The 26,823-nt window shown below is 41.9% G+C and overlaps 1 protein-coding gene across 1 annotated transcript in view; it reads left to right on the forward strand.

The window, feature by feature from the left end:
• Positions 1–185: 185 nt before the first annotated feature.
• RHOBTB1 (Rho related BTB domain containing 1) overlaps positions 186–26,823 on the forward strand; it is a 54,718-nt gene continuing 28,080 nt past the window's right edge. Inside the window, exons 1-3 of the mRNA XM_075348663.1 lie at positions 186–587; positions 13,919–14,120; positions 17,047–17,150. Of these exons, the coding sequence (XP_075204778.1) occupies positions 13,929–14,120; positions 17,047–17,150 (296 nt within the window). The 5' untranslated portion in view covers positions 186–587; positions 13,919–13,928. The remainder of the gene's footprint in view (positions 588–13,918; positions 14,121–17,046; positions 17,151–26,823) is intronic.

Consider the following 26,823-nt stretch of genomic DNA (forward strand, 5'->3'; position numbering starts at 1 on the left):
GCCGGACTGTAAGCCCGCGGCCAGTACCGTGCCCCGTGCAGTCACCGTGCCCGCCAGGCTTCCAGGCTGCACAGAGCCGCTGCCGCACGTACGGCGCAGACCCGCTTCTCGGGGGCGCGCTCTGAGGCGGGAGGGCGCGCGCCTGCGTTCCGCTGCTCAGAACGCTCGTTGTTTTTCATGAATGAAATCCAATCGGGCGGATATAAATAGATCGGGAGGGCGCTGACGTCACGAGGCGAAGCTGCTGCTGCTGCAGCTGGAGGTCGGCTTACATTAGGCTGCCCGGCGCTCGCTGCTCGATTCACATTTTTTTTTCTTCTCTAAAGTGTCTGCTGGAGGGCGGAGATTAAAGAAAAAAAAAAAAAAGGGGGTTGGAGATGCTAAAAAGGGTAAAGATCGCCCTTTAGGATGGATAGGGGTAGGGACTGTCATCGCAAGGAAAGAAGACAATGAGATCGAGCGATGGTGCTCTGCAAACTTGTGCCTAGACTCAGCCTGGCACCTCCATCCGTGCAAGCGACCACTGGAGAACAATAGCGAGCTGGAGGCTGGGGATAACAAGTGATCCGGGGAGGAGAACACACCAGGTCAGTATAGGATGTCTATAGTGGCTGATATGTGATATATATTTGTAATATGATCTGTATAGCACTGACATATTCCGTAGCGTTGTACAAAAATGCACTTATATCGGACAGTGTCCCCAATGTTTAATCAGGGAGAGCACCAATTTCCCAAGACACCAATTAGCCTAATAAGTATGCGAGGGAACCGTAAGAAACACGGGGAGAACGGGCAAACTCCATGCAGATGTTGCTTGAGTCAGATCCCACCATGCCAGCGGGCTTAACCCTGGCCTCGGCTCATCTGTATGTTGTAGAACATACGTGCACACAGCACATACATGCACACTACCCATACATGCACACACGTGCACATACATGCACACACGTGCACACTGCACATATATGCACATACATGCACACAGCACATACATGCACACAGCATATACATGCATATACATGCACACTGCCCATGCATGCACACTGCCCATACATGCACACTGCCCATACATGCACACAGCATATACATGCACATACATGCACACAGCATATACATGTACACACGTGCATACAGTATACACGTGCATACAGCACATACATGCACACAGCATATACATGCACACTGCCCATACATGCACACTGCCCATACATGCACACAGCATATACATGCACATACATGCACACAGCACATATACAGGTATGTGCCGCTCTCATTCCTACGCTCTGTGATCAGCCGTGGTCTTTTGATCTGCGGCACGTTGAAATAACGGTAACACAAGAGGGAGAGAGGCGTTATCAGTTGAGCCAGGAAATAAAGCAGATCAAGGCGGATGTAATGAGGCTTTGTGTCTTTTTTTTTTTTTTTTCTTACTGGATGCTGACATTTAACCCTGACGTGGCTGCTGCCTGCTTTGCGGATGGGACATAAGATGCATGTGTATGTTTGGGTTATGATGCCACAAATGGTCTTTGTGTACACTGAATGGCAGCACTGGGTTTACTCGGAGGCTCGGGCTGTGTTGTGTCTATGGAGTGTGTTGTGTGTTGCTGTGACAACCGTTCTGTAGGAAGGCGTGAGGGGGCTCGAGGCGCAGAAAGCTGCCATATGATTGTTTAAAAATAGAGTCCATATTCGTCAAGGAATATCATTCCATCCACCTTTACACACGTGTGTGTGTATTTATTCATAATATGTATTTCTATACATCTTCATCCTGTTTGGTAATGAATAGAACCAATAGAAATGTATCAATGCTGTAACATATGAATATGGTGTATACTATGACACGAATATAGGGAGTGACTATGGCCGATCTCTATTATCATAACGCCGGTTTCACATTTACAACAATCCCGTTCCGAGCATGGACCACCATGACCACTCCGGCCACTGGTCTGATCCAAACTCTGCAGGATCATACATGCCTATAAGGCTATTGAGTTTGGGTCAGATTAGTTAATCCAGTCAAACAACCAATGAATGCCAAGGTCGTGAGATCCACTGGATCATTCTTTTTTATAAAGGAAAATGTGCTAAAACTAAAAAAAAGAAAAAAAAACAACTGATATCTCCCCTGTTATATTCCCTGTCACTCAACCCCAAAGATCTGCTGGTCCCGGCTGATCTTTGTTTACATTGCTGTGGTAAATCCATGTGACTGCTGCAGCCAATCACTAAGTGTATAGGTGCCGAAGTCAGTGATTGGCTGCAGAGGTCGCAGGTATGTGCAGTGCAGCAAAATAAACCAGCCCAGACCACCACTAGCACACTTTCTGCTCTCAGGCTACGGCCTCATTCAGACTTCAGTTTTTTATCTCGTAAAAAAAAAAATTAATGAAAATTCATCAGTGATTTTCGTCAGTTTGGTCCAACTTTTATCAGTTTTCTCGTATGTAAGTAGTGATGAGCATGCACGATCATGCTCGAGTGCTCGGAACAAGGAGGTCGGCCTCTCGGATGGGGGTGACTCAAGTACCCGAACTTAATGGAAGTCAATGGGGGACTCGAGCAGTTTTCCAGAAGATTTGACTGAACAATGCACTAGTCCCCAATTGACTTGCATTATACTCTGCACACGAGTCGCGAGCGTCCGACCTGCTCATTACAAGCACCCGAGCATTGTAGTGCTCACTCATCATTATATGTAAGAAAAAAGTTTCCCCACCTTCTCCTCTCTAATAACCCATGAAAAATGGACAGCAGTCACATAGAATATCATTTTTTTTTTTTCACATATCCATAATCTTTGCATTGATTTGGTGCTCCGATCAATATCGGACATGTATGCATCATTTTGGATGACCACTCAATCCATAAAATATCAGGGACATGTGAACAGCCCCAAAGACTATCCTATATATGAGGCCTATCCGTGCACAACACAAATAGCACCCGTAAATGGAAAAGTGACATCTGAATGAGCCCATAGTATCACTCATCAGGGTGTTTTTTTTTTTGTTTTTTTTAGAGGTCTCAATAAAATTGGTATTTCAAAATCCCTCTTAATTACCTAAAATACTTACCGATCACTGTGTCCTTGGAGTGCCAGCGTCATTCTTGTCCCACGTGACTGCTGCTCTTCTTTACCTGCTCAGAGGGGCTGCACTGCTTCCATCAATGTAAGCCTAGCATGCCTCAGAACGATGCTCCATAGGCTTACATTGAGAAAGTAACTTCTGTTTCCAGGCCAGAAGACCAGTCCGGCATTGCCAATCAGGGAGGATGGCGTCCGGTGAGTATGTTAATGCATTTAGACATCATTACGTTTTAGGACAGTTTACCAAATCAATATTTTAATGAGACCTTATTTATTGTGAAAAACCTATAATTTTTTTTTTCAAGTGTATTGGATCCATTTTTCGTCGTCAGTGTTCCAGGTTTACAATCTAAGCAACATTCAAAGCTTCTGCTATGACGACTTATTGAAAAACCGAGAGCACTTAGATGACACATGGATGACATCTGAGTGCTATCCAGGCCCATTCAATTAAAGGGGTTGTCCACTGCTTTTACATTGATGGCCTATCCTTAGGATAAGTGATCAATGTATGATCGGAAGGGGTCCGACACCACTCACCCCGATCAGCTGTGCTCGGTGGCAGTAGCAGGCAGCCGGAAATGTCTTCTGATAGTGGCGGTGGCCAGGTACTGCACATCCTCCTCCCATTTTAATCAATAGGAGGCAGATGTGTAGTACCCAGCCGCGGCCACTATCAGAAGATGGAGCAGTACCGAAAATGAGCATTTCCGGCTGCCTGCTGCCTCCACTGGGTCCGAGAAAGGCTGATCGGCAGGGGTTGCGGAGTGTTGGACCCCAACCGATCAGACATTGATGACCTATCCTAAGGATAGGCCATCAATGTAAAAGTAGTGTACAACCCCGTTTAAATAGGCAACTTTAATCATCAAAGTAGGACATGTCTCGCTTTGTCTTTTTGTGGATATGCAGCAGAGAAATAAAAGACCACCAAGAGAAAGTCCAGGACATCCACTTGTAAAGTGAAAAATATTTCTTTATATATCCGAAGGTAAAAAAACAGCCATAGCAAATGGAAATAAACCACCTCTCAATTCATATTAAAATGTCCCAGGTGCAAACCTAAGGACATGTCTGTATCTGGGACATGTAAATATGAATCGAGAGGTGATATATTTCCATTTTCTTTTGCTGTTTTTACCTTTTGGATCAATAAAGAATATATGTTTAACCTTACACATGGATCTGCTCGAGTTTCTCTTGGTGGTCTTTTGGATTGATTAGATTTTGGTCCTGTGTGACTACGTAAGGCCGGGTACACATATCCGGCTTTTCGCTGGTTTGACGGATGCGGCGCACGTCAGTACAGTGTATACAGTACAGTGGCAGCGCAACAAGCACCGGTCACATGCTGTCATGTGACCGGAGCATGTGACCCGGAAGTTGCGGTGCTGCCACTGTACTGTATCATACTGTATAGGCGTGCGCCGCATCCGTCAAACCGGCAAAAAGCTGGATATGTGTACCCGGCCTAAGTTGAAATTACTCCTTATGTTAAAAATAAAGGACTTATTGGGGGGGGCACATTGTAATATTTCCCTAAGTTACCCATCAGATAGGACACGTATGACAAAAATTGATGTGTGAATGAGACCTCCATTATTACATGTGCCCCAACCAGCATATTTTACTATCCCCCCCCAAAAATAGCTCCTGAGATATTCATCAATGCTCAATAACGCATTCACAATGGAGGTATGTACAGAGTGCCTGATAGTTAACGTAGAATGCGTTCATTATTTAATAGGTAATGACTGGGAGCTACACCTTCGTACTCAGGTATCGTCAGGTGCTGACGAGGTGGTGACACACCTGTAACCCGCTTGGCTTTGTCATCTGAAGACCTGAGTCACAGCGAGGGACGGGATGTCAGTTCCTATGACTGGATCCAAGCCACATATTTTCCTTGTCTAGTAAAGTTCAACCTCAGAGCGGTTATCGACTGCCTCCTGTTCAGGGAGCAGCCTCTGTCTGATGAGACCTGTGATAAGAAATGCCAGGATCAGAAGTTTGGTGCGACTGACAATTCAATCAAGACTGGAAGGTTTGCGTTCACAGACGCTATCTGATCTTTTTCCCTCGTTCTTGGTATACAGGTGAATAATTTTGCTTTTTCATTGCCATTGTTACTGTACCCACGAGGTAAAACAAGCATAGTTAACTCATTTTCTGTTGTAGAGCTCCCTGTTCTAGTATCTTAGATATCTATAAGTTAGCAAGGCAAGAAGAGGGCTGTCTTGTTGTTTAAGGCTATGTTCACATGGAGTTTTCAAGACTTTTAGAATTGGGTTTTACAAGCAGAAAACACTTTGGGGACAGAGTAGTTTTTGTAAGAGTTTTTCTTTTTCCTGATGAAGTTTTGAAGAGTTTTGGAACATTTTTTTTTTATATATACTGAAGCAGATTCCATCAAGATCCTCACATTGTCTTGAGCTTTTTTTTTTTTTTTTTTTATCCATCAGACATTTTTCAAAATATCTTCAGGATAAAAAAAAACCTCTAAGGCTATGTGCGCACGCTGCGGATTTGCCGTGGATTTTACCTCGGGTTCGCTGCAGAAAATGTGTCTAACATTTCTGAAGTCAATCCCCAGCAAAACCCATGGGTATAAAAAAAAATGCTGTGCACACACTGCGTTTTTTTTGTACCTGCGGATTTTCTGCTACGGAATTAATGTGCAGGTCACTTTGTTTTCCGCAGGTACCTGCAGTTTTTGCCATAGATAATGGTAAAAATCCACAGGGACCAACCTGCAGAAAAACCGCACCAAACCGCGGCAAAACCGCATGCGCGATTCTTTAAGAGGGACCGGAATTTCCTTGAGAAAGTCACTTTCTAGTGCGCACATGGCCTAAAAACGCTATAATATGAACATCAAAATAAGAAGAGTTTTTAAGTTTTTTTTAAGGATTTGGGAGCTGATCTGCTCCAAAAAGTGCATAAATATAGCCAAAAAGGTAACTGCTTATCAAAGATATGAAACTAAAATTCATTTTTAAAACACTTTTTAGAGTCAAATTTTTTTTTTTTAAAAAAGCATGAATATGTAATTGTGATATGTCACGGGTATATACAAGAAACCTACATTGAGAACAATTTGATTTCCAATTTCAGAAGTCCTGAACGCTTTCAGTCCATTCATTGTGAAATTCAGTGCTTTACGATTTGAAACTTTTGTGAATCTGTGATCTCCAAAAGATCATTTGAAGTTTTATTATTAAAGGGTTAGTGCCAAATTTAAACCTCTTAGCTATAAGGTAGGGAATAACATCCAAAATGCTGGGGATCCAACCACTGGGACTCCCACCATTCCAGACCCCCAGCTGCAGGGAGTGAAGATTGAGCATGTGCACCTCTGCTCCTTTCATTCGTGTGTGTGTGTGACTTGTGTGTGTGACTTGTGTGTGTGCGTGCGTGTATGCGTGTGCGTGCGATGCTCAACCTTCAATCCATTGATTCAGAGCCTCATTTTTTGGAATCCCGGACATCAGACCGTCAGCCATCAAGTCGTTATCCCTTACTCTATGGATAAAGGATAACTTCCAAACTTTGCACAAACCCTTTAGCAGAAACTGGAGCACATCTACCAATGTGTCACGCTTTAAAAAGCAGTTCAGTGTATTTATAGGAACGCTGTGCCATTTCACACTGTACAAGGAGTAGACATTTTGACAGTTTCCGATGTCGGTGTAAATATAGGATCTGGTATGGTGGATATCCTGGTATTCCTTGTATAGTCATTTGCCATTATTGAAATATGTGCCACATTTTATGACTTCTGTAGTGAACAGAAGGCCTGATTTATCAACACTGTCTAACAGCAAGATTCTCTCTGTTACCCATAGAAATCAATCAAAACTCAGCTTTCATTTTTCCAGAGCAGTGTCACAAATGAAAGCTCAACCCTGATTGGTTGCTAAGGGCAACAGAGAGCCTTACTGGTAGAACTTTTGATAAATTAGGCCCAATTTGTACTAAGAACAGTATTGATACATCTGACGTGTTGTTGGCTGTGTGTGTTGTGTGTGTATGTATGTATGTGTATATGTATGTATGTATTATATAGATATATATATATATATATATATTAATGTGTATGTATGTATGTGTGTGTGTGTGTGTGTGTGTGTGTGTATATATATATATATATAAAATAAAAAAATATGTGTGCGTGTATAGGGTATCAGATTGTTTGAGTTAGTTTATGGCTATAGAGTAACCACAAAAACACTGCAGTAATGTGTTAATAGCACGTTTCACAATGTACCGTATATGTATAAATGTCTTTCGTCATAACAAGGTATAGCAATGATGACATCTTGATCTTATTAGAAACATTTGTTGAACAACCCAATGGTAATATTTGCCTATGGCCCAATGTAAACTTAGTGCACCGGCTCACATATATAATTATATATGTCATTGGTATGATTACAATGCAGCATGCCAGTCATCCTCATACCTTCATTTCTTTTGTGCAAATAGTGAATCATAGCTGGTGAATATGAACATCCCAACATCCCAAAGTTTCCTAAATGGAAATTATCTTGGACCTTGCTTATTGACAGGAAATGGCATCTTGGCTCATTGAGAATGAACGGACTGTGAGATGACAAACTGTTCATAACATTCTTGTTAGGAATGCATTTGTCAATATCCTTTAAGATTTGTCCACTACTATTACATTGATGATGTATCCTTAGGATAGGTCATCAATGTCTGATTGGCTGATCTCCCGCCAATCAGCTGTTCTCGGTGCCGGTGGCGGTAGCAGGTGGCTCGAAATGCTCAGTTCCAGAGCAGCCTCAACAGCTGATTGCAGTTGGGTTCTGCACATCCACTTCCCTTTCAAATTAATAGGAGGCGAATGTGCAGTACCCGGTCGCTATCAGAAGATGGCACAGCTCCAGAACTGAGCATTTTTAGCCATCTGCTGCAGCCGACACCTTCAACTCCTGATCAGCAGGGTCCTGGATGTCAGACCCCGGCTGATCAGACATTGATGAGGATGTGAGCGCTTCGGCACATTTTAGGCTACCTTTGTATGTAACGATACTGGAGCACAGTGCTCCAGTAGCCAATCACTTATTGTGAATGTATGAATGTGTAGTCTAACAGATGGTTAATATGACAGATAAGTGACATGTCAGGTAAGTTAAGAAGTAATATAAACGTTATTACGAACATTTTCCTATCAGACTATTTATTTTCTTCAATGACGAGGGAGGCATCCTGCTTTCCAGGATCTTCTTGGACAGGAACAGTTTGAAATGGAAACAAGGAAATAATCAAGTCATAAGTTATAATACTGGATTGCGGGTAGATACTTTGTAGCTCTACAGTTTTATGGACAATATAATTTGTGATATTATGTACAAGAACAAATTGTGTGGTTGAAGAAGTTCCTTGACAATCTCACATATCAATATAAAGTATAGTATAGAGCAGAGGAGAAATTGAATGATATATAACATCCGAACGAGTTATAGAAAACAATTTTAGCACAAGGAGATTTTTGCATACATTGACAACTGTCATGGTGGCCTCAGGATCTGTGGAGACTACAGATTCTGGCACTCTTTCTGCTAATTTCTCTGATTTTTGTGATCAACCCAGGGAGACGGGGGCGTCGACTCAGGCTTAGGTAGGCTAGCAAGAGGTAATCTCTGCTGGGCTGCTTTTTAGTCTCTTTGATCACATGCTGTGGTAAAGCCAGTCACATTTGCTCCCCTCCTATATATAGGGCTGAACTATTCCATTAATGCCAGCTATAGCTTAGCTATACTGGTCTGGTGAGGTGCTATGATCTAGACTTGGTGGTGGTTGTAATACTTGATTGCTGTGAACAGTTGTGGTGTTAACCCTTGTCTTTTTGTTGCTGCCTTCCTGCTCTTGCCTTTCTCCTTAGTCTTAATGTTTATTCATGTGAGTTTGCAGTGTGTGTGAGTTTTGTTTTTAAATCTGTGTTTCCATCACACTCCTGCTCGTTCCTTCCCTTAGAAGGTAACAGATTAGATCTGGGCACGAGAATCGTAAGGAACGGGACTCCAGTATCTCCACCTTCAGGGCTAAGTGAGAGGTCAGTGATGGCCTAGGGTCCGATAGCATGAGGGACAGTGTCCCTCTCCATCCTGCAGACACATTGTGACACCATTAGTGCAAAAATCTTCACTGCTGATAGTGACTGCAGTCTCCAGTCTCTCGTAAAGACTGGTGGGTTTAACTTCTATGTTGCAAATGCGTTGAATCGCATATTGCCATGATACCGGCAATTTTGGCTCTTGACAACTGAGTCTACATTGATGCTCCCAAAAGTGAAAGAATTGAATGTGGTAAGGAAGACTTTACAGATTGGGTCAGTAAGAAAGATTCTCCCTGCTGGAGGTCCGAGTTAGATTTACTTATGGATGATCTCTGAATTTAGTTATTTAAGATTATAATTGGCACAGTCTCTAATAAAAATTTACAGAACATACCGCAAAGCATTTAGATGCACATTTAGGGAGTATTTTAGACCTTATATGATCCACCCAGAGCTTCTCAGGATAGGGAGAACATAACCTTTGTAAAAGACTAACCCACTTTGAGGTCCGTGGTGTGACAAAATTCTGGAAAAAATGGGGCTTGCCCGCTGGAGCCTTGTGTTTGTACAGAAAATAGGTTGTTTTAAGAAGTAAGTCCCTATATAGTGTGCAGAAATTAAATTTGGATCTTGTTGGCTGAGACAATTGTAAGACGACAGAGTGTAATAATAGGTCTACACCCTGTTCCATGCGCTGGCTCATTCTTTAAACTTCCCATTCATATTTGATGTCTAGGAAACCTTCTGGAAACACATCATTTCCACCCCACTTTACTGCACGAGCCTTCTATTCTTTGTAATGTGCTGCTTACGAACAACAGTGAATATTATGTCCAGTGACATTAGACACTTAAGGGGGCTTTACACGCTACGACATCGCTAATGCGAACTCGTTGGGGGTCACAGAATTGGTGACGCACATCCGGCCACATTAGCGATGCCGTTGCGTGTGACACCTATGAGCGATTTTTGCATCGTTGCAAAAACGTGCAAAATCGCGCATCGGTGACATGGGGGTCCATTCTGAAAAATCGTTACTGCAGCAGCACACATCGCTTCGTGTGACACCGCAGGAACGAGGAAGCTCTCCTTACCTGCCTCCCGGCCGCTATGCGGAAGGAAGAAGGTGGGCGGGATGTTACGTCCCGCTCATCTCCGCCCCTCCGCTTCTATTGGGTGGTGGTTCAGTGACGCAGTTGTGACGTCGCTGTGACGCTGAGCGAACCGCCCCCTTAGAAAGGAGGTGGTTCGCCAGTCACAGCGACGTTGCCGGGCAGGTAAGTAGTGTGACGGGTCTGGGCGATGTTGTGCGGCACGGGCAGCGATTTGCCCGTGTTGCACAACAGATGGGGGCGGGTACCCACGATAGCGATATCGGTACCGATATCGCAGCGTGTAAAGCGGCCTTTAGACCTCATTTTACCTTCTGTTTGATCTAGTAAGTACATTTGATTGCGAAGCCAGTTATATGTTGCTGTCATTGCACCTAATTTTTCAATGATATAAAATGACAAACCTCTCAATACCTATGTATACATATTATTAAGGTCTAGCAATGTAAATTTATTATTGTGGTACGCCTGAAATGTTTATTGATGCCGCCCAAGATGTCCTGACCTCAAGAAGAATAGCTGTATACTGCTAAGGTATCACAAGGGCTGAGGATGCTTACTATAGACCATATGCACTAGTGGAGTGTGTCTTTCAGTTATTAGATGGGATACTGTGATCATAATCTTGTAATGATTAAAGTTGGAGATTGTGTCCAGTGCCATTCTTTCCGCTGATTTGGCAAAACCCAATGTCATGAAAACCGATGCCTTGGAGTTTATTGCTCCTGATATAAGAGCTTGAAGTGTGCAAACAAACTGGTTGTTCAATACTTGCCCTCCTACTTCCACTATCAGAATATATTTGAGGAACCTCTTCTTTATCATACCTTAGGCAAGAAAGTAGCACATGGTTCTCCTGAGATAGGCTGGACCACTATTTTTACCAATTCCAATTTGTGATGGATGGTTCACGGTGACCTTTGGGGTCTTGTCGTTTGAACTTTGCCGAGTAAAGTTTAGCTTTGGCCGTCATCATTATCCAATGCTATTATCTGTTTAACTTCATTATTTTCAGCCCTGTGGCTTTTCCATTTGAAAGTCTTGAGACTCATGAACACTCCCAAAATGACCACTGTTGTATGCTACTTCATTTATATATATATATATATATATATATATATATATATATATATATATATATATATATATATATATATATATATATATATATATATATATATATATATATATATATATATATAATAGATAGATAGCCGTTGGCATACCATATTGAGCAGTTAACAATTACCCCAGTCATTTCATGACTCTAGAACTGGTAACAATTCTTTTCTAGGCCACCAGCTTGTCAAACTATAAAATCGCTGGATATTCAATGTAGGTCAGCAGCTTTGGGAAAGTTTCTTGAGATTACAGGCCTTGGGGGGCATAATTGCCCCAAAGGTATTGACCTGTGTAAAATCTTGCTGCTCATTAGATTTAGGAGCAGAAGTTTTAAAGATGAAACTATAGTGTATGTATGTATGTATGTATGTATGTATATGTATATATATATATTTGTATATATATATATATATATATATGTGTGTATATATATATATATATATATATATAATATATAGTGTATATATAATCTCCGGCAATTTCCTAAAGTCTTCATATTATTGCTAATAATATCATGTTGTTAATAAAAATACAGGACGTATGATATTGCTCGGTCACTTCCCTTTTTTTGCCACAGAATCACTGTTTATCTGCTCGAATCTTCCCCATTATGTATATTTTATATTTGTTCTGGAATCCTTGATATTTATGAGCTGCTAGCAATTCATGAACGATGTCCACCGCCACTGACTAGCAACATGGGTAGAAAGCTGTCAATCGGAGTCAAGAGGGCAGGGCTAGCCCGCCACTTGTAAATAGGAAGACTCTGCCCTGGGCTCCTAAGCAGCAGATAAGCAATAATTTTATGAAAAGTACCGTAAAAACAAGTAAAGAACTTGCCAAGGAAGTCTGGGTCTTTGTCTCTTTGATAATATAGTTCTTCCATAATAGTTATTGTAAAGGGAATCTGTCAGGTGACTTGCTAGTACAATACTCATCTTATTTTTAAATCGGGCTTAAGGAAACCTTTCAGGATCATTAAGTTTTATTGCTCTACCTTATCCTGTTATTTTGTTGTAAACTCCATAGAATTAAGTGTGACCTAGTAAATAGTCAAGCATATGCAAATACAAACTGCATATGCCCTGCTCCCTCCACCCACCTCTCTGTGCTGGCATCAGTGAAAATAAATCTGAACTGAATTTGCACTGCTGCTCTCACAAATACTCCCTCCCACCTCTCTGCAGTGATAGTGAATCCACTGGGAGGTGGGTGTGAGGAGCAGTGAATATACAAATTGTATTTACATACACTAGTGACTAGTGTGAATGAGACACTGAATTTTATGGAGCTTACAGCAAGATAACAGGAAAAGGTAGAACAATAAAATGTATTGATCCTCAAAGGTCTCCTTAAGCCCTATTTAAAGATAACATTAGTATTGTTCTACAAAATCACCTGACAAATTCAATTTAACTGTGCACAAGGGTGAGTACGCCATCTCTTGAAAATTAAGTACAGATCATGTTTTCTAGAAAGCAAACAAAGATCGCCTCTCATAAGGCATTGTAATTTTTAGCATAATTTCTCTTGGTGCTGGTTAACAAGCTCTGAGAATAGATGCGTGGACTAGAAAGCAGAGAAGCTGAAGTGGTGTAATAACTTATTTCCTATGGGAGTATGTGTAGAAAATTAACAGATATAATTACTGCACTGCAGTAAAAGTCCAGGAATATTGTGTAGAGAGAGAGAAAAAAAGGCAAGCTAAATATATATCCTACGCATGGAGCTTGACGTTCAGTATATCATGGCTTTTATCTAAGAATTTTCGGAAAGTTACCGCATTATGAATCTTGTGCTTATTATTAGAATATTTATATAGCTCTCATGGGACAGTTTATTTGTAGAATTGTATTGTGCTGTTGGGTTATTATTGAGGATATTTATATTTTTGCTCCAATATCTTCAATTTTAGCCCCAAAATAATCACATCCCTTTAGTTATTTGTATTACTCTCATTATTAGTAAAACCATATACTTATTTGTTTTTGTAAAAAAAAAAAAAAAAAACATCTCAGCCAAACAAAGACCTTACAAAAGTCTCCCAGCAATCACTTCTACCCAGGGTCCTTACGTCTGATCTCTGGGATCCCACCTATACTCCATTATTACTACAACGAGTTATCTTGTGCTCACCGATCCTTCTCCATGTATGACCCCAGTAGAAAGTTGAGTAGGGGGGTGGTCCAGAATGTCTGGTGGCACGGGCAGAGATGCTGGAAGGAAGTAATATTTTGTGTATCTGATACATATCACGCTTTATATTTTGTATAAATGCAGTCAAAATCCAGAAGACCAGCCACATTCCAGATAGTCCTGACTGGTGTATGTAAGCAAACAAATGGTATGATGTTTATTTCATCTAGGTGTGCTCAGCCCCGGCGAGACTTCTCAGCTTGGAGGAACATACCGTAACTTTCATCTTCAATTGTAGAGTAACTCTTTACAGAGTTAGCGGTGCTTTCCATTTCCTTACTCATCAAACCATTGTCTTTTCCTCAGGGCTGTATAAATGGACACTGATATGGACTACGAAAGACCCAATGTTGAAACCATCAAGTGTGTGGTCGTGGGAGATAACGCGGTGGGCAAGACACGGCTCATCTGTGCAAGAGCATGTAACACTACATTAACCCAATACCAGCTGCTGGCCACCCATGTACCTACAGTATGGGCAATAGATCAGTATCGAGTATGTCAAGAGGTAAGTCTCTGTCTCATTCTGCGATTATGTGTTTTACATTAGTCGCTTACACCTCAGAACACGTTATCATAGTTCTTTTTATATTTAGCATATCTGAAGTAGGAGATATATTAATTGTATTACTCATTTTCTCATATTTTATTGTTTAATTTACTGTAGTCATTTAGTCTTTGGACATTTAATTCTAGGGAGTAAAATAAATAAAACATGTGCTGGTATATGGTTATACACACATTTTATTTTATTTTATTTTTTTTTCTTTAGTCATAAGTCATAAAACTGAAATGTTTCTATATTCGGAAAAATAGCTCCAAGGCCAACACTTTCTGTGGTTTCTCCTGATTAAGAGGAGACACCCTGGAATCTTCGGGTATCTTTTAATTTCATACCGACCAGCAGCTCAACACACAACCGGTCTCAACAAAAGAAAAATAGCAGCACAGTCCTAATGTTGTAGGTAAAATACTTCCACAAGCAAAAAAGCAAAAAAGCCTCCAAATATAGAAAAAATAGATTGAAAGCAACACCCCACTGGAAATCAGTGAAAAAAGTGGACTTTATTCACATAACTACATGCTTGAAAAAAGCTTCATAGAGTACTTGAAACATTCCATATATCTGTGTGTATAAAGTCCATTGTTTACTTCTCTCCATTGGAGTGCTGCTTCCAATCTATTTTATATAATTAAAATATAATATATATATTACAGTACGTATATGTGTGTACATATATATTATATTTAGGAATATTTTACATACACAATCAAGCATTTTATACTAAGGCTATGTGCCCACGGGGACAGTGTCCTGCGGATATATCCGCAGGACATTCCGCAGGAGCTCCCAGGAAACCGCACCACAACTTTTGTCTGTTTCCATGCTGCGGTTTTATTGCGGAATATCCTCCGGATATAGTGCGGGCATTCTGCATTGAGGATACAGTACCATGGCTTCGGCACTGCATCCTCAATGCAGAACAAGTGCTGCAGTGATCGGGAGTTCATACTCTCCTCCATCATGCAGCACCTCGCTTTCCGGCGGCCGGGTCACTGTCAGCGTCTACAGGAGAAGGTGGGCGGACCTAAACTAGCTCCGGCTCTCACATGACCGGAGCTCGTGCAGGCCCCGCCCACCTCTTCCTTCCTATACCTGGATCCACCGCGCTGCTGTACACCGGACGGAGAAAGTGACTCCGGTGAGGCAGGTAAGTATATGGGACCCTGCGGAGAAATCCGCAGGAATAATTGACATGCTGCTGATTTTTCTGCAGGGAAATCCGCATTATATCCGCTGCGGAAAAATCCGCAGCGTGGGCACAGCAGTTCCCAAATACCATAGAAATGGCTGGGGAGTAGCTGTGCTGCAGATTTTTGAAAAATCCGCGGCAAATTCCGCGCATTTTCCGCAGTGTGGGCACATAGCCTAAGAGTTTATCAATGGATAAATATAGTGTAACAATTACTGTAATAGGGGGCAGTGAGCACAGAGAAATCAATTTCTTCATGGTTGCTTTTCAATACCTGTTTACAGATTACAGCACCTGTATTCTGAAAATAAGACAAAGGAAAAGGCCGACATCCACTTGTTTGTATTGCTATTAAGGCTTGGACTGGCCCACAGGAAAACCGGAGAATTCTCCGGTGGGCCCCTTTGTAGTATTACATCACTTCCCTCCACGAGTTACCCCCCCCCCCCCAACATAATCAGTAGTTTGCATAATATGCTTGTTTCACTATGTAGAGACAAAGGAAACCTCTCAATATTCTTTTTCCAAACTACCCAGTATATTATTATATAGAAGCATAGGCACATTTCTGAATGTAATATTTGCATATAGTTAATCAGTGGGCCTCCAGAGTCAATGTTACTGGTGGGCCCCTGCCTGTCCAGTCTGAAACTGTGTGGATTGCACAATAAATAGTTGAGTTTGTTCTTAATTTTAATATTACAGTACGGTTGGTTTTTTGCTTTTCCTAGCGTTGCCCCTATAGTGTGCACTGAGGCTCATTTAGGCCGAGCTGTTTATGTAGCAGGATGATAGTATTATAAAACCAGGTTTACACAACATTAAGGTAAAGTATGAAAAGAAGAATAATGCTTAAGCTTGTGTTTGTATTAGGCTACTTTCACACATCAGTTTTCTGTATTCAGGCACAGTCCTTTTTTTTCCTGATCCAACGGATCCTGAAAAAAAAGTGAAAACCGTATCCACCGGATCCGTTTTTTTAACGGATCCGTTATGCCGGATCCGTTAAAAAACGGATCCGGTGGATACGGTTTGCATCCGTTTTTGCATCCTTTTCGTCCGGTTTTTGGCTGGATCCGTTTTGTTAATTACATTGGTGCATGCGCAGTTAACAAAAACGGATCCGGCGGCCGCATCCGTTTTTTACCGCATTACGCCGGATCCGGCGTCCATAGGCTTCTATTGTAAAACACGCCGTATCGCGCCGGATCCGGCGCGATGCGTTTTTTTTGCCGGACAAAAAAACGTTGCAAGCTACGTTGCCTCCGGCCGCCGCATTTATTTATTTTGCCGCATCCGGAAAAAAACGGATGCACCGCAAAGCCATCCGGTACAATCCGGTAACAATGCAAGTCTATGGGGAAAAAACGGATGCGGTACTGGATCCGTTTTACCCGTTTTTTTCCGGATTGAACCTGATGGCAAAAAACTGATGTGTGAAAGTAGCCTTACAGGATTGTTTTGTATCTGCAGCCAGCTTGTCCTGTACATTGCAGCACCCGTTAATCTCTGCTGGCTAATGTATAGATCATAGTCATGAAATAAACCTTTCATTACTTGTCCTGCGTATTACATGTCAGCAAAGATCCACGTTACATAGTGCACAATCTGCAGAATTCTTAAACAGGCAGAAGATGCCCCAGCATTAAACCTGTACCATTATATTTATCTCTTCTTCAGGTTCTTGAACGCTCCCGGGACGTTGTCGATGAAGTGAGTGTTTCTCTCAGGCTGTGGGACACCTTTGGGGATCATCACAAGGACAGGCGTTTTGCCTATGGAAGGTAAACCATAGTGCTTACTGCCTACATAGCAAGCAATATAAATCAACATTAGATTTGACTTTATCCACTGGATAATGGCTTTTACAAGCTTTAATTGTGCTGAAACTAGAGACCAGGATCCCATTTCACAGAGTAGGCATATCCATAGAAATCCCATGATACAGTTATATGCTGTTCTTTTTTATCCATAGCTGTAATAATGTAGGTGCACAGTCCCAGGGGCATGTGAATATATAGCTTTATAATACATATACTATAAATAATCAGCTATTCTCGACTGATTCCGGTCCCTTCCACAAGTAACAAATACGGAATGATGTGTACCAATGGTACTGTGCGCAAGTTATAACCGAGTCCTTCATTCTCCAGGCGCTGAATAGTGTGTGTGTGTGTGTATATATATATATATATATATATATATATATATATATATATATATATATATATATATATATATATATATATATATATATATATATATATATATATATATATATATATATATATATATATATATATATATATATGTATGTGTATGTATATATATATATATATATATATATATATATATATATATATATATATTAATATATAATATATGCACACGTCCAAAAGTAGGTGGACAGTATGTGCAATAGGGATATCAAACATGGTGTAAAGTGAAACTGACTCGGTTGTCCTTAGCAACCAATCAGATTCCACTTTTCATTCTTCACAGACTCTTTGGAAAATGAAAGGTGGAATTTGATTGGTTTCGTATTCGCTCATCTCTAGTTGTAGGTGCTCGCCAGACCACAATGCATGGGCATTTGTGAGAGGGTGGTTGGATTAAAAAAGAAATGGCTCGTGTGACTTTTATTAGTATATAAATTTGATCACTTCATCGAAAATGTAAACTTGTTATGAAGGAGTTAATACGAGAGTAACAACAATGGAAAATGTTATGAGAACAGTGAATGAGAAGAAGCAGGTTCTGTGATGTAAGGTATTATGGAACCTTACAAAAACACATTGTAAATTCCTGAGTCACAGCCCGAGGCAGAGAACATATAGTGAGTGATTTGTAGAAACATGAAGAATTTTACTAAATATTTCAAGACTTTTTTTTCTTGTTTTTTGCATTGAACAGCATCATGTGCCTGGCTGCACCTGCTCGTCTAGAGGTCGGAATGACAACTATGCAGTAGTATAGGGAATGTACCGTGGTGGGAACAAAGCAGATTTGCTATTCAGGAATTTAGAAAAAGTCTGAGGTCATCTCTGGTAACAATATTAAAGGGATTGTCCACTACTGGACACCTCTTTTTAATGGGTCCATGGAATTGAGAAAAAATTAACAGTACTCAGAGAAGCATTTCCGCCAGGTGGCTGAAATCAACATCCGATAGGGCTGATTGGCTGCAGCGTTCACTCTGCATGGACAAAATGTGAACCCCTCAGCCAATCAATGACCACTTATCATCTTTATGGCATTTACTGTGCATTCACTGTAAATGCGTAAAATGATAAATTCCCCTATAACAAAAACTTTCTCAAAACTAATGTCTGAGTTTCCGCTTTTATTTTCTGTTGCCTAAAGTTATCACTCACCACAACAAGATGAGGCAATACGCAGAACCTTTAAAAACCCGTTAATTCTTCTTATTCCAAATCCTCACCACCTGCCATCAGACCCTAGTCTGCTTACATGGAGGGTCAACAGTAGGAATAAGTGCTGCTTGCAATCTGTTGGCAGAAGGTTGACCCCATAAGGGTTCAGCTTCCTCGAATACGAGTAAAGATTTAATTACTTAACAGTGTACACTTAGGATTAAATATAGTCTGCAATCTACGTGCAGGAAGGCAGAGCTGTTCCCAACAGCAGGCGCCAACCGGGTCATATTAGAGCTTCTCATATCTCAAGTCATGAGACAGTTAATATGGATTACACAGATCTATAATTCTGGCACAAGTATTTAAAAACCTCCCTTTGTGATCTCTTCAAACAGCCCAAAACTTACACTGGAGAAGGACATTGGTGATCATGTTCTTTTGTAGGCAATGTAAGCAAGTACTTTGTCACCCTCTAAGGGTAGCGTCATCCCTGTAACCTTTGAAGCAGATTTACAACATGTAAAACAGGGTATTTCACATTTCATTTATGTGTGTAGTAACCTCTGACTCTAAGATAGACGCCGACAGTTGATAACAAGTAAACAAGTAATGAATATACAGTATCCTATAACTGAGGAGTACCATAAATTTACAGGGACCAGGAATGTATTTCGTTAATAAAGCATTTTGATTAACTCGCTCTTCAGTTTTGATGTTGAACATCAGGTTTCACTAGCAACATGAACCTTCCAGAAAAAACGGCAAGGCGTGTCTGGGTATTGCAAGGATAATGCCCATTTCCTACATATGTCAGTAGATATATATACGTGTGTGTGTGTGTGTGTGTGTGTGTGTGTGTGTGTGTGTGTGTGTGTGTGTGTGTGTGTGTGTGTGTGTTCACCTGTGCGTTTTTCCTCATTTGAGAAAAATTCACAACATTCTGCTTATGACCAAGTAAAACGGCTGAGACTCTCCAATGCAAGTTACTGGGTGCGAGAAAAAAAATCGGACGACACACGGACCAGCCGATTTTTATGCACCCATCTCAAAGAAAATATAAAAGACTATAAAGCTATAGATAGATGACAAAAAAATCTGAGAGAGAATAGATATCCTGTAGATATATAATGTCAAAAACCTCCTACATATCATACGCTTGCACCCTGTAGTCCCTTTCATGTGTCATTAAAGGGTGTTTAGCCTGGTTTTAACTAATAAAAAATTATAAACAATGACATGGGGTCCCCCCCTATTTTTGATAACTAGCAAAGGTAAAGCAGACAGCTTTGGGCTGATATTATTAGGCTGAGAAGGTCCATGGTTATTAGGCACTTCCCAGCCCAAATATTTCAGCACGCAGCCGCCCCAGAAGTGAAACATCACATTGGATGCACCAATGCTTCGCCTCGGCTCTTCCCAATTTCCCTGATGCATTAGCAATCAGAGTAATGGTACCGGAGTTTGATGTCAGCTGTGTAGTGTAAGCTGAAATCAAGCCCTGGTGTTAGACGTTTCTCCATTACTACCAGTCACCCCCATTACTAACCCATTAAGTAAAAAGTTCAAGGATTCTGACGTAGTCCACAAATGGAAACCTGAAAGACCTAAAAAGAGAGAAATAAAAACAAGATACTGTCATGCATTTACCAATTTGTGAGTATGCAAAGTTCCCAGATCCGATGTAGTCCAGCATTTCCCACAACGTTCCTCGATTCTGTAGATCTAAGGCTATGTAGCCTGACAACAAGGCTCCATATGCTTTGAGCAGAAGCCACATTCAGGTCATGCTGCGTTCTGGGAGACCTGCCGACTTTGATGAGCAGTGACCTCTCCATTACTAACACCAGGGCTTGATGCCAGCTGACACTACACAGCTGACATCAACCCCAACTACCATGGTAGCATAAAGCCCACTATAACCAATTAACTTACCATTAATAAAGAATAAATACTCAGACACATGACATTTGGATAAAAATGGCCGTGGTGTTTTATTATTGGTAACTTGATAAATTAAATTCACCATATTATTGAAATTCAATAACCATAAAATTCCATAAATACCACCATAAAGTACCATTAACCACTTATAAAACCACAATCCACCCAACATAGTTGGGCGATTTTTTTCCCAACTAATAAAACATCACGACAAAAATAATAAACAGTTAAAAACCATGACTTTACACTGGGAGGGCGGGCGGGGGATTCTTCTTTCTTCACAGCTGGAAACTGACACAGCTGGCTCACAGCTGGCTCCTTATAAAGGCAAGTCTCCTGCATATTTACCTCTGTCCACCAATGACAGACTTTAAAATTGGCGCGCAGCAGGCTGACCAATCACACAGCCTGCTCGCGTTACTCACAGGGGGCAGATTAACCCCATAAATTCCCATCATAACAACTTCCATTACCACCACGCAGCAGGCTGACCAATCACAGCAGCCTGCTCGTGTTACCACATGAAGGGAATTAACCCTTCATTCCCCATACTGAATTTGGCACCGCTCAATGCCACAACTTAAACTTGAAACACCTATAAACATACTGTCAGGGGGCCCATGCCACCATGTAATCACCAGGCTATACGCTGCTGGTGATTATACATGGTAGCATAAAGCCCACTATAACCAATTAACTTACCATTAATAAAGAATAAATACTCAGACACATGACATTTGGATAAAAATGGCCGTGGTGTTTTATTATTGGTAACTTGATAAATTAAATTCACCATATTATTGAAATTCAATAACCATAAAATTCCATAAATACCACCATAAAGTACCATTAACCACTTATAAAACCACAATCCACCCAACATAGTTGGGCGATTTTTTCCCAAACGGCCGAGTATTAACAATACGAGGCCCCCCCCAAACACCGCAGCCATTTTTCTATCATATTCTGGATACCCACATTAAAAATGTCCAGACCAACGTCAGAGAGATGTACCCCATCAGACCTGTACAGGCCAACCGTAAAACCTTCCAGATCACTATGGCGATATGAGAAGTCGCCCAAACTAACAAAAAATTTTGCCATGTCGCGATTGACACGTTTCCTTATTTTTTCCAAAAAGGCAAGCTGGCCATTCCAAACCAGTCTCGGAACAATTTCAGAAAAAATCAATGCTGAATAAGGAAAAAGATTCTTTAATAACGCAAAATCTCTGTGGAAATTAGATAACAAGTCCAAAGTCTTTATTTTACCCAAGTCATTCCCTCCAATGTGTAAAATTATAAGGTCAGGATACGGATGAGTCAACAGCATACCTTTTAAGGTGCCAAGTAAATTAGAAAATTTCAGACCCCTTATACCGTACCAAAAAACATTTATCAGTTCATACTGAAAAGATAAGTTTTCTGTGTAACTTCTACAAGCCGCTCTCCTCTGCGCCCAGTGTATAAACGAATGGCCTACAAGCCAAATCACCATTGGGCCTAGAATTGGAGAGAGACAGAATAAATTAATTATAATAAATTCGGGCGTATATACAACTGATAGCGTTTTGACGCCCATCTGCCAATTTTACCAATTCTTTTTCCCGTGAGGCCAGCTCTTGCTGCCTCGGTTGCCGCCCCGATCCGAAAAGAATGTGATGAGAAGTTGGAGCTATCTAGCTGCAACTTAACCATACATTTTTTTAATATTGCATTAAATTGAAACTTAGTGGCAGGCGAACCGTCAACATGTAAAAACAACAAACCCGGGGTATCCCCCCGTACAGTAAGCCATTTACATAAATTGGTGACGGGGCATATACATGAATCCCATAAAGGACGCAACTTCACAGAACACCCTTTACCAAGTTGATCCATTTTGGACCTACTAATAAATAACACCGCACAAGAGTCAGATACATAAACATCCTTTCTATATAAACCCGAGGTGTTGTACCGACTATGGGACAACAACTCACTAATTCTGAGTGCTGCGAAGAAACAAAGCACAAAAGCTGCACGAAATAAACATAACTCAAAATTGTTAAAACAAACTTCACTCAACATAAACCATAATCTTTCTAAGAGATTCACGGATATAGGCCTGCGGCGATCAGGCACAACACAACCTTTTTTACAACCCTTTAGCGCCTGCCGAACCACAAATAAGCTTAATAGAGACTCCTCACCATATAATTTTAAGAAAAAAGAAATTCCACAAAATGTTTTATACAAAAAACTATAACGATAACCTAAACCAACATAAAAATTCAAAAAACCAAGTGCTGTAGACACATCACACTTGCGGGGAACCAGATTCCTGGAATCACAAAATTGATTCCATGCCAACCAAGCAGCCGAGTAAGCCTTCCAAGTCCCTGGTGCAATAGAATTTTTAATGGAATCTGCTACTAATCCAAAATTGCCTCCCACAACTGGGACGGGCATGCAGTCAAAAGGGGATCCATCTTTCCTGAACTCTTCCTGAATTCCTCTAACCGCTGAGAAGAGAGGTAAAAAACGGAAGCATTATTGCACTCAGGAGCAAAACGAGCCTTCAACCAAATATTCCACTTCAGACACAATAGAACCAATCTGCGCAATACACCACCCAGAAACCTACACTTCACCACCAAGGTGTTCAAAGCAAAAACCAAACCTTGACAATGCGATATGAGTATAATCCTCCTATTCGCTAGTTCCTTACCCCAAATATGCACTGAAACAAAAACCGGAAAAAGCTCCAATAACACCTGCTTCTCCAGCAAACCTTCCGACAACCAAGATGAAGGCCATGAAGAAAAGCACCAGTGTGTACAAAAAATCGTACCGAACCCCACTTCCTTAGACACCCCTGTAAACCAAAGGAGATCCTGAGACAACATAAAATCCTGTTGAACGCAGCTAATCCCGTTGAAACTTTCTAAAAATTCATACCAAATTCTTAAATCCTTCCTCATCTCACACGAAATTCTAATGTGTGAACCTGAACACTTAACACCCTTAGTTGCATCATACAAACGTCTGGAAAACACTCTCCCCATTGGCAGAATTCTTAATGCAAAGTTCAAACCACCCAGCAGAGATTGGAGCTCTCGCAGGGTACACTTTTTCTTCACTAAAAAACTCGCAATACAGCCTTTTAACTTCGTAATCTTCTGGCCAGGGAGCCTCAATTCCATTTTTTGTGAATCCAGAACAATCCCTAAAAACTCAAGCTCCGTACAAGGGAAAACTGTTTTATCCTGAGCTAACGGCACCCCAAAAAACTTCATCAAACCCAAAAATTTATTTAGCAATTGCAAACAACGTCCTGACCTACCAACAAAAAGGAAATCGTCCAAATAATGTAACATACCCCCCTCTGAAAACCCCTCTTGAACTGACCAATGCAAAAACGTGGAAAAGGACTCAAAATAATAACATGATAAAGAAAAACCCATAGGGAGGCACCTGTCAAAATAAAAAGAGCCCTCAAAACAAAAACCCAAAGAATTAAAACCCAAGGGGTTAATTGGCAGAAGCCGGAAGGCAGACTTGATATCAGATTTGGCCAGGAAACAATCCGGGCCAAACTTCCGTAGCAAATCCACAGCCTCATCAAAGGATGTGTAACTCACCGAAGATGCATTAGGATCAATAGCATCATTCAGTGAGCTACCTGCTGGATAAGACAGGTGATGTATGATCCTAAAAGAATCAACCTCCTTCTTGGGGACAACCCCCAAAGGTGATATCCTAAAATTTGTAAACGGAGGAAATTCAAAAGGACCAGACACCCTGCCTAACAACAGCTCTTTTTCAATATGTGCCCTGACAACCTCCTTATGGCTATCAACTGATTGTAAATTCCTAGTTACCTTACAACCTATACCTTCAAAAGAAGGTACAGGAAAACCTGCCTGAAACCCACTACGAACCAGAGCTGCCTTCGGCCTGTCTGGAAAACGGTCTAGCCACGGGAGCATTCTTTCCAGGCTCACTGGAGTCTGAGCCTTTGAAAAACTGCTCCCTAACACCAGATGGCTGTACCGTGGACTGACCATGCTTTTTAAAACATTTAAACAAGGGGTGAGCCCCGCCACAAAACGAGCACTCATGGCGAAAGCGACAGGTACCCTGCCACTTGCACGAGGACTCATTGAATGCAAAGCACACCCCCCTTTTTGAATTGACATTCACCTGCTGTCTGTGAGGGTTCTGTCGCTGAGGCAGCATTAAATTCAGCCATAAACCGACATCTTTAACACCCCACTTGACAGCAGGGTGAACCGCCAACTTCTGCCTGAAAGACTCATCGTAATTCAGCCACGCTAAGCCACCGAAATTACGATAAGCCTCCAGAATACAATCTTGGTGCTGAAACAAACCACTACACAATTTAGGAAACTTCTCCCCAAGAACTGCAGCATAAATGGAGAAAGCCTGTAACCATGAATAAAATGATTTAAAATTTTTCTTTCGTTCTGACTCAACCTCTTGTTTTCCATCCAGTTTCTCCACTTTATGCTGCAGTTCCCTAGCAACCGGTAACAGAGAAAAGATCTCTACATATTCTTGTCTCCAAATCTTTTCCTTAAGGGAAGCACTGAGATGAAAACCCAAAGGGGAAACATCACATGTCAGTGCTTCCTTTAAATGAGACTCTGCCACCCCAGGGAACCTGTCCTGAATAGAAACTTCAGCAACAGGTGCCTGGGGTAGCACTACATGGCCCCCAAGCAGTTCAGACAAAGTCCTAATGACCATGTCCTTTACACAATTAACATTGGGTGCTCCAGCAAGGGGGCTCTCACCATGTCCTCCGCTCCCGGGTCCATCCAACGCGCTGTACTGGGGTTGACTACCTCCGCTCGCTGCGACGTCCTCTTCGGATTCTTCTGTCGAGCTCCAGACCTGCGTCGCCGCCGCCAAAGCCCCAGCTGAGCTCTTTTGCAATGGGGCTGGCGGCGCGTACAGGCCCGTGAGCGACCCAGGATCTCCGCTATACCCGGCCACAACAGCCGGAGCGGAACTCCCGACGGCGACTTCCGGGATAATCGCCCGCCGAGCCTTCTGGGAGTCGCGCCCTGATGACGCGGCCAAATCTCGTCGGCTTCTTGGGCGGTCTCGCGATGCTCCGGACCCTCCTCTCGCCGGAACTCCCGCCTCTCGCGATGTCTCCGGCGTCTTCCTCCCATCGCCGCGCCGACCACGAGCAGATGCCGACCTCTTCCTCCCTCCGCCGGACCGCTGAGAACATGATGCAGGCGGTGAGTAGACGTCGCTCTTCTTCCTCTTCTTCCGCAGGGATCTCCGGACGTCTTCTCCTTCTCCGGGCCGCAGAAGTTCTTCCCTCCGCGCAGGAACGCCGGCGAGATCCGAAGCTGGATCCAGGACCACTTCGGCGGCTTCGTTCACCGGCGCCAGACACCTCTTCAGCCACTCCTCGCCGTCCGCTGCGCCGACCCGAGCCATCATCTTCTCCAGGAGGGACTCCATCTGGATTCTTCTTTCTTCACAGCTGGAAACTGACACAGCTGGCTCACAGCTGGCTCCTTATAAAGGCAAGTCTCCTGCATATTTACCTCTGTCCACCAATGACAGACTTTAAAATTGGCGCGCAGCAGGCTGACCAATCACACAGCCTGCTCGCGTTACTCACAGGGGGCAGATTAACCCCATAAATTCCCATCATAACAACTTCCATTACCACCACGCAGCAGGCTGACCAATCACAGCAGCCTGCTCGTGTTACCACATGAAGGGAATTAACCCTTCATTCCCCATACTGAATTTGGCACCGCTCAATGCCACAACTTAAACTTGAAACACCTATAAACATACTGTCAGGGGGCCCATGCCACCATGTAATCACCAGGCTATACGCTGCTGGTGATTATACATTACCCCACTTGCCAGCGCATCAGGGCAATCTGGAAGAGCTGAGGCGAAACGTTCCACTTTTCTGGATGAGAATAGGAGTGGTTATTATTCGCAAGTGGGAACAAGGCCTTAAAGGTTTCACAACAACATTGCTCTAATCCATATATCCAGATAAAGACGTTGTGCAAGACTAAAAAGTTAGATAAGTGGAGGTCTGACATCTTGCAATCTCACTGATTAGGTACAGGTGAATAGAAAAGAAGAGCAGTACT

This window comes from Anomaloglossus baeobatrachus, chromosome 5, assembly GCF_048569485.1.
Source record: "Anomaloglossus baeobatrachus isolate aAnoBae1 chromosome 5, aAnoBae1.hap1, whole genome shotgun sequence".
NCBI classification, from domain to species: Eukaryota; Metazoa; Chordata; class Amphibia; order Anura; family Aromobatidae; genus Anomaloglossus; species Anomaloglossus baeobatrachus.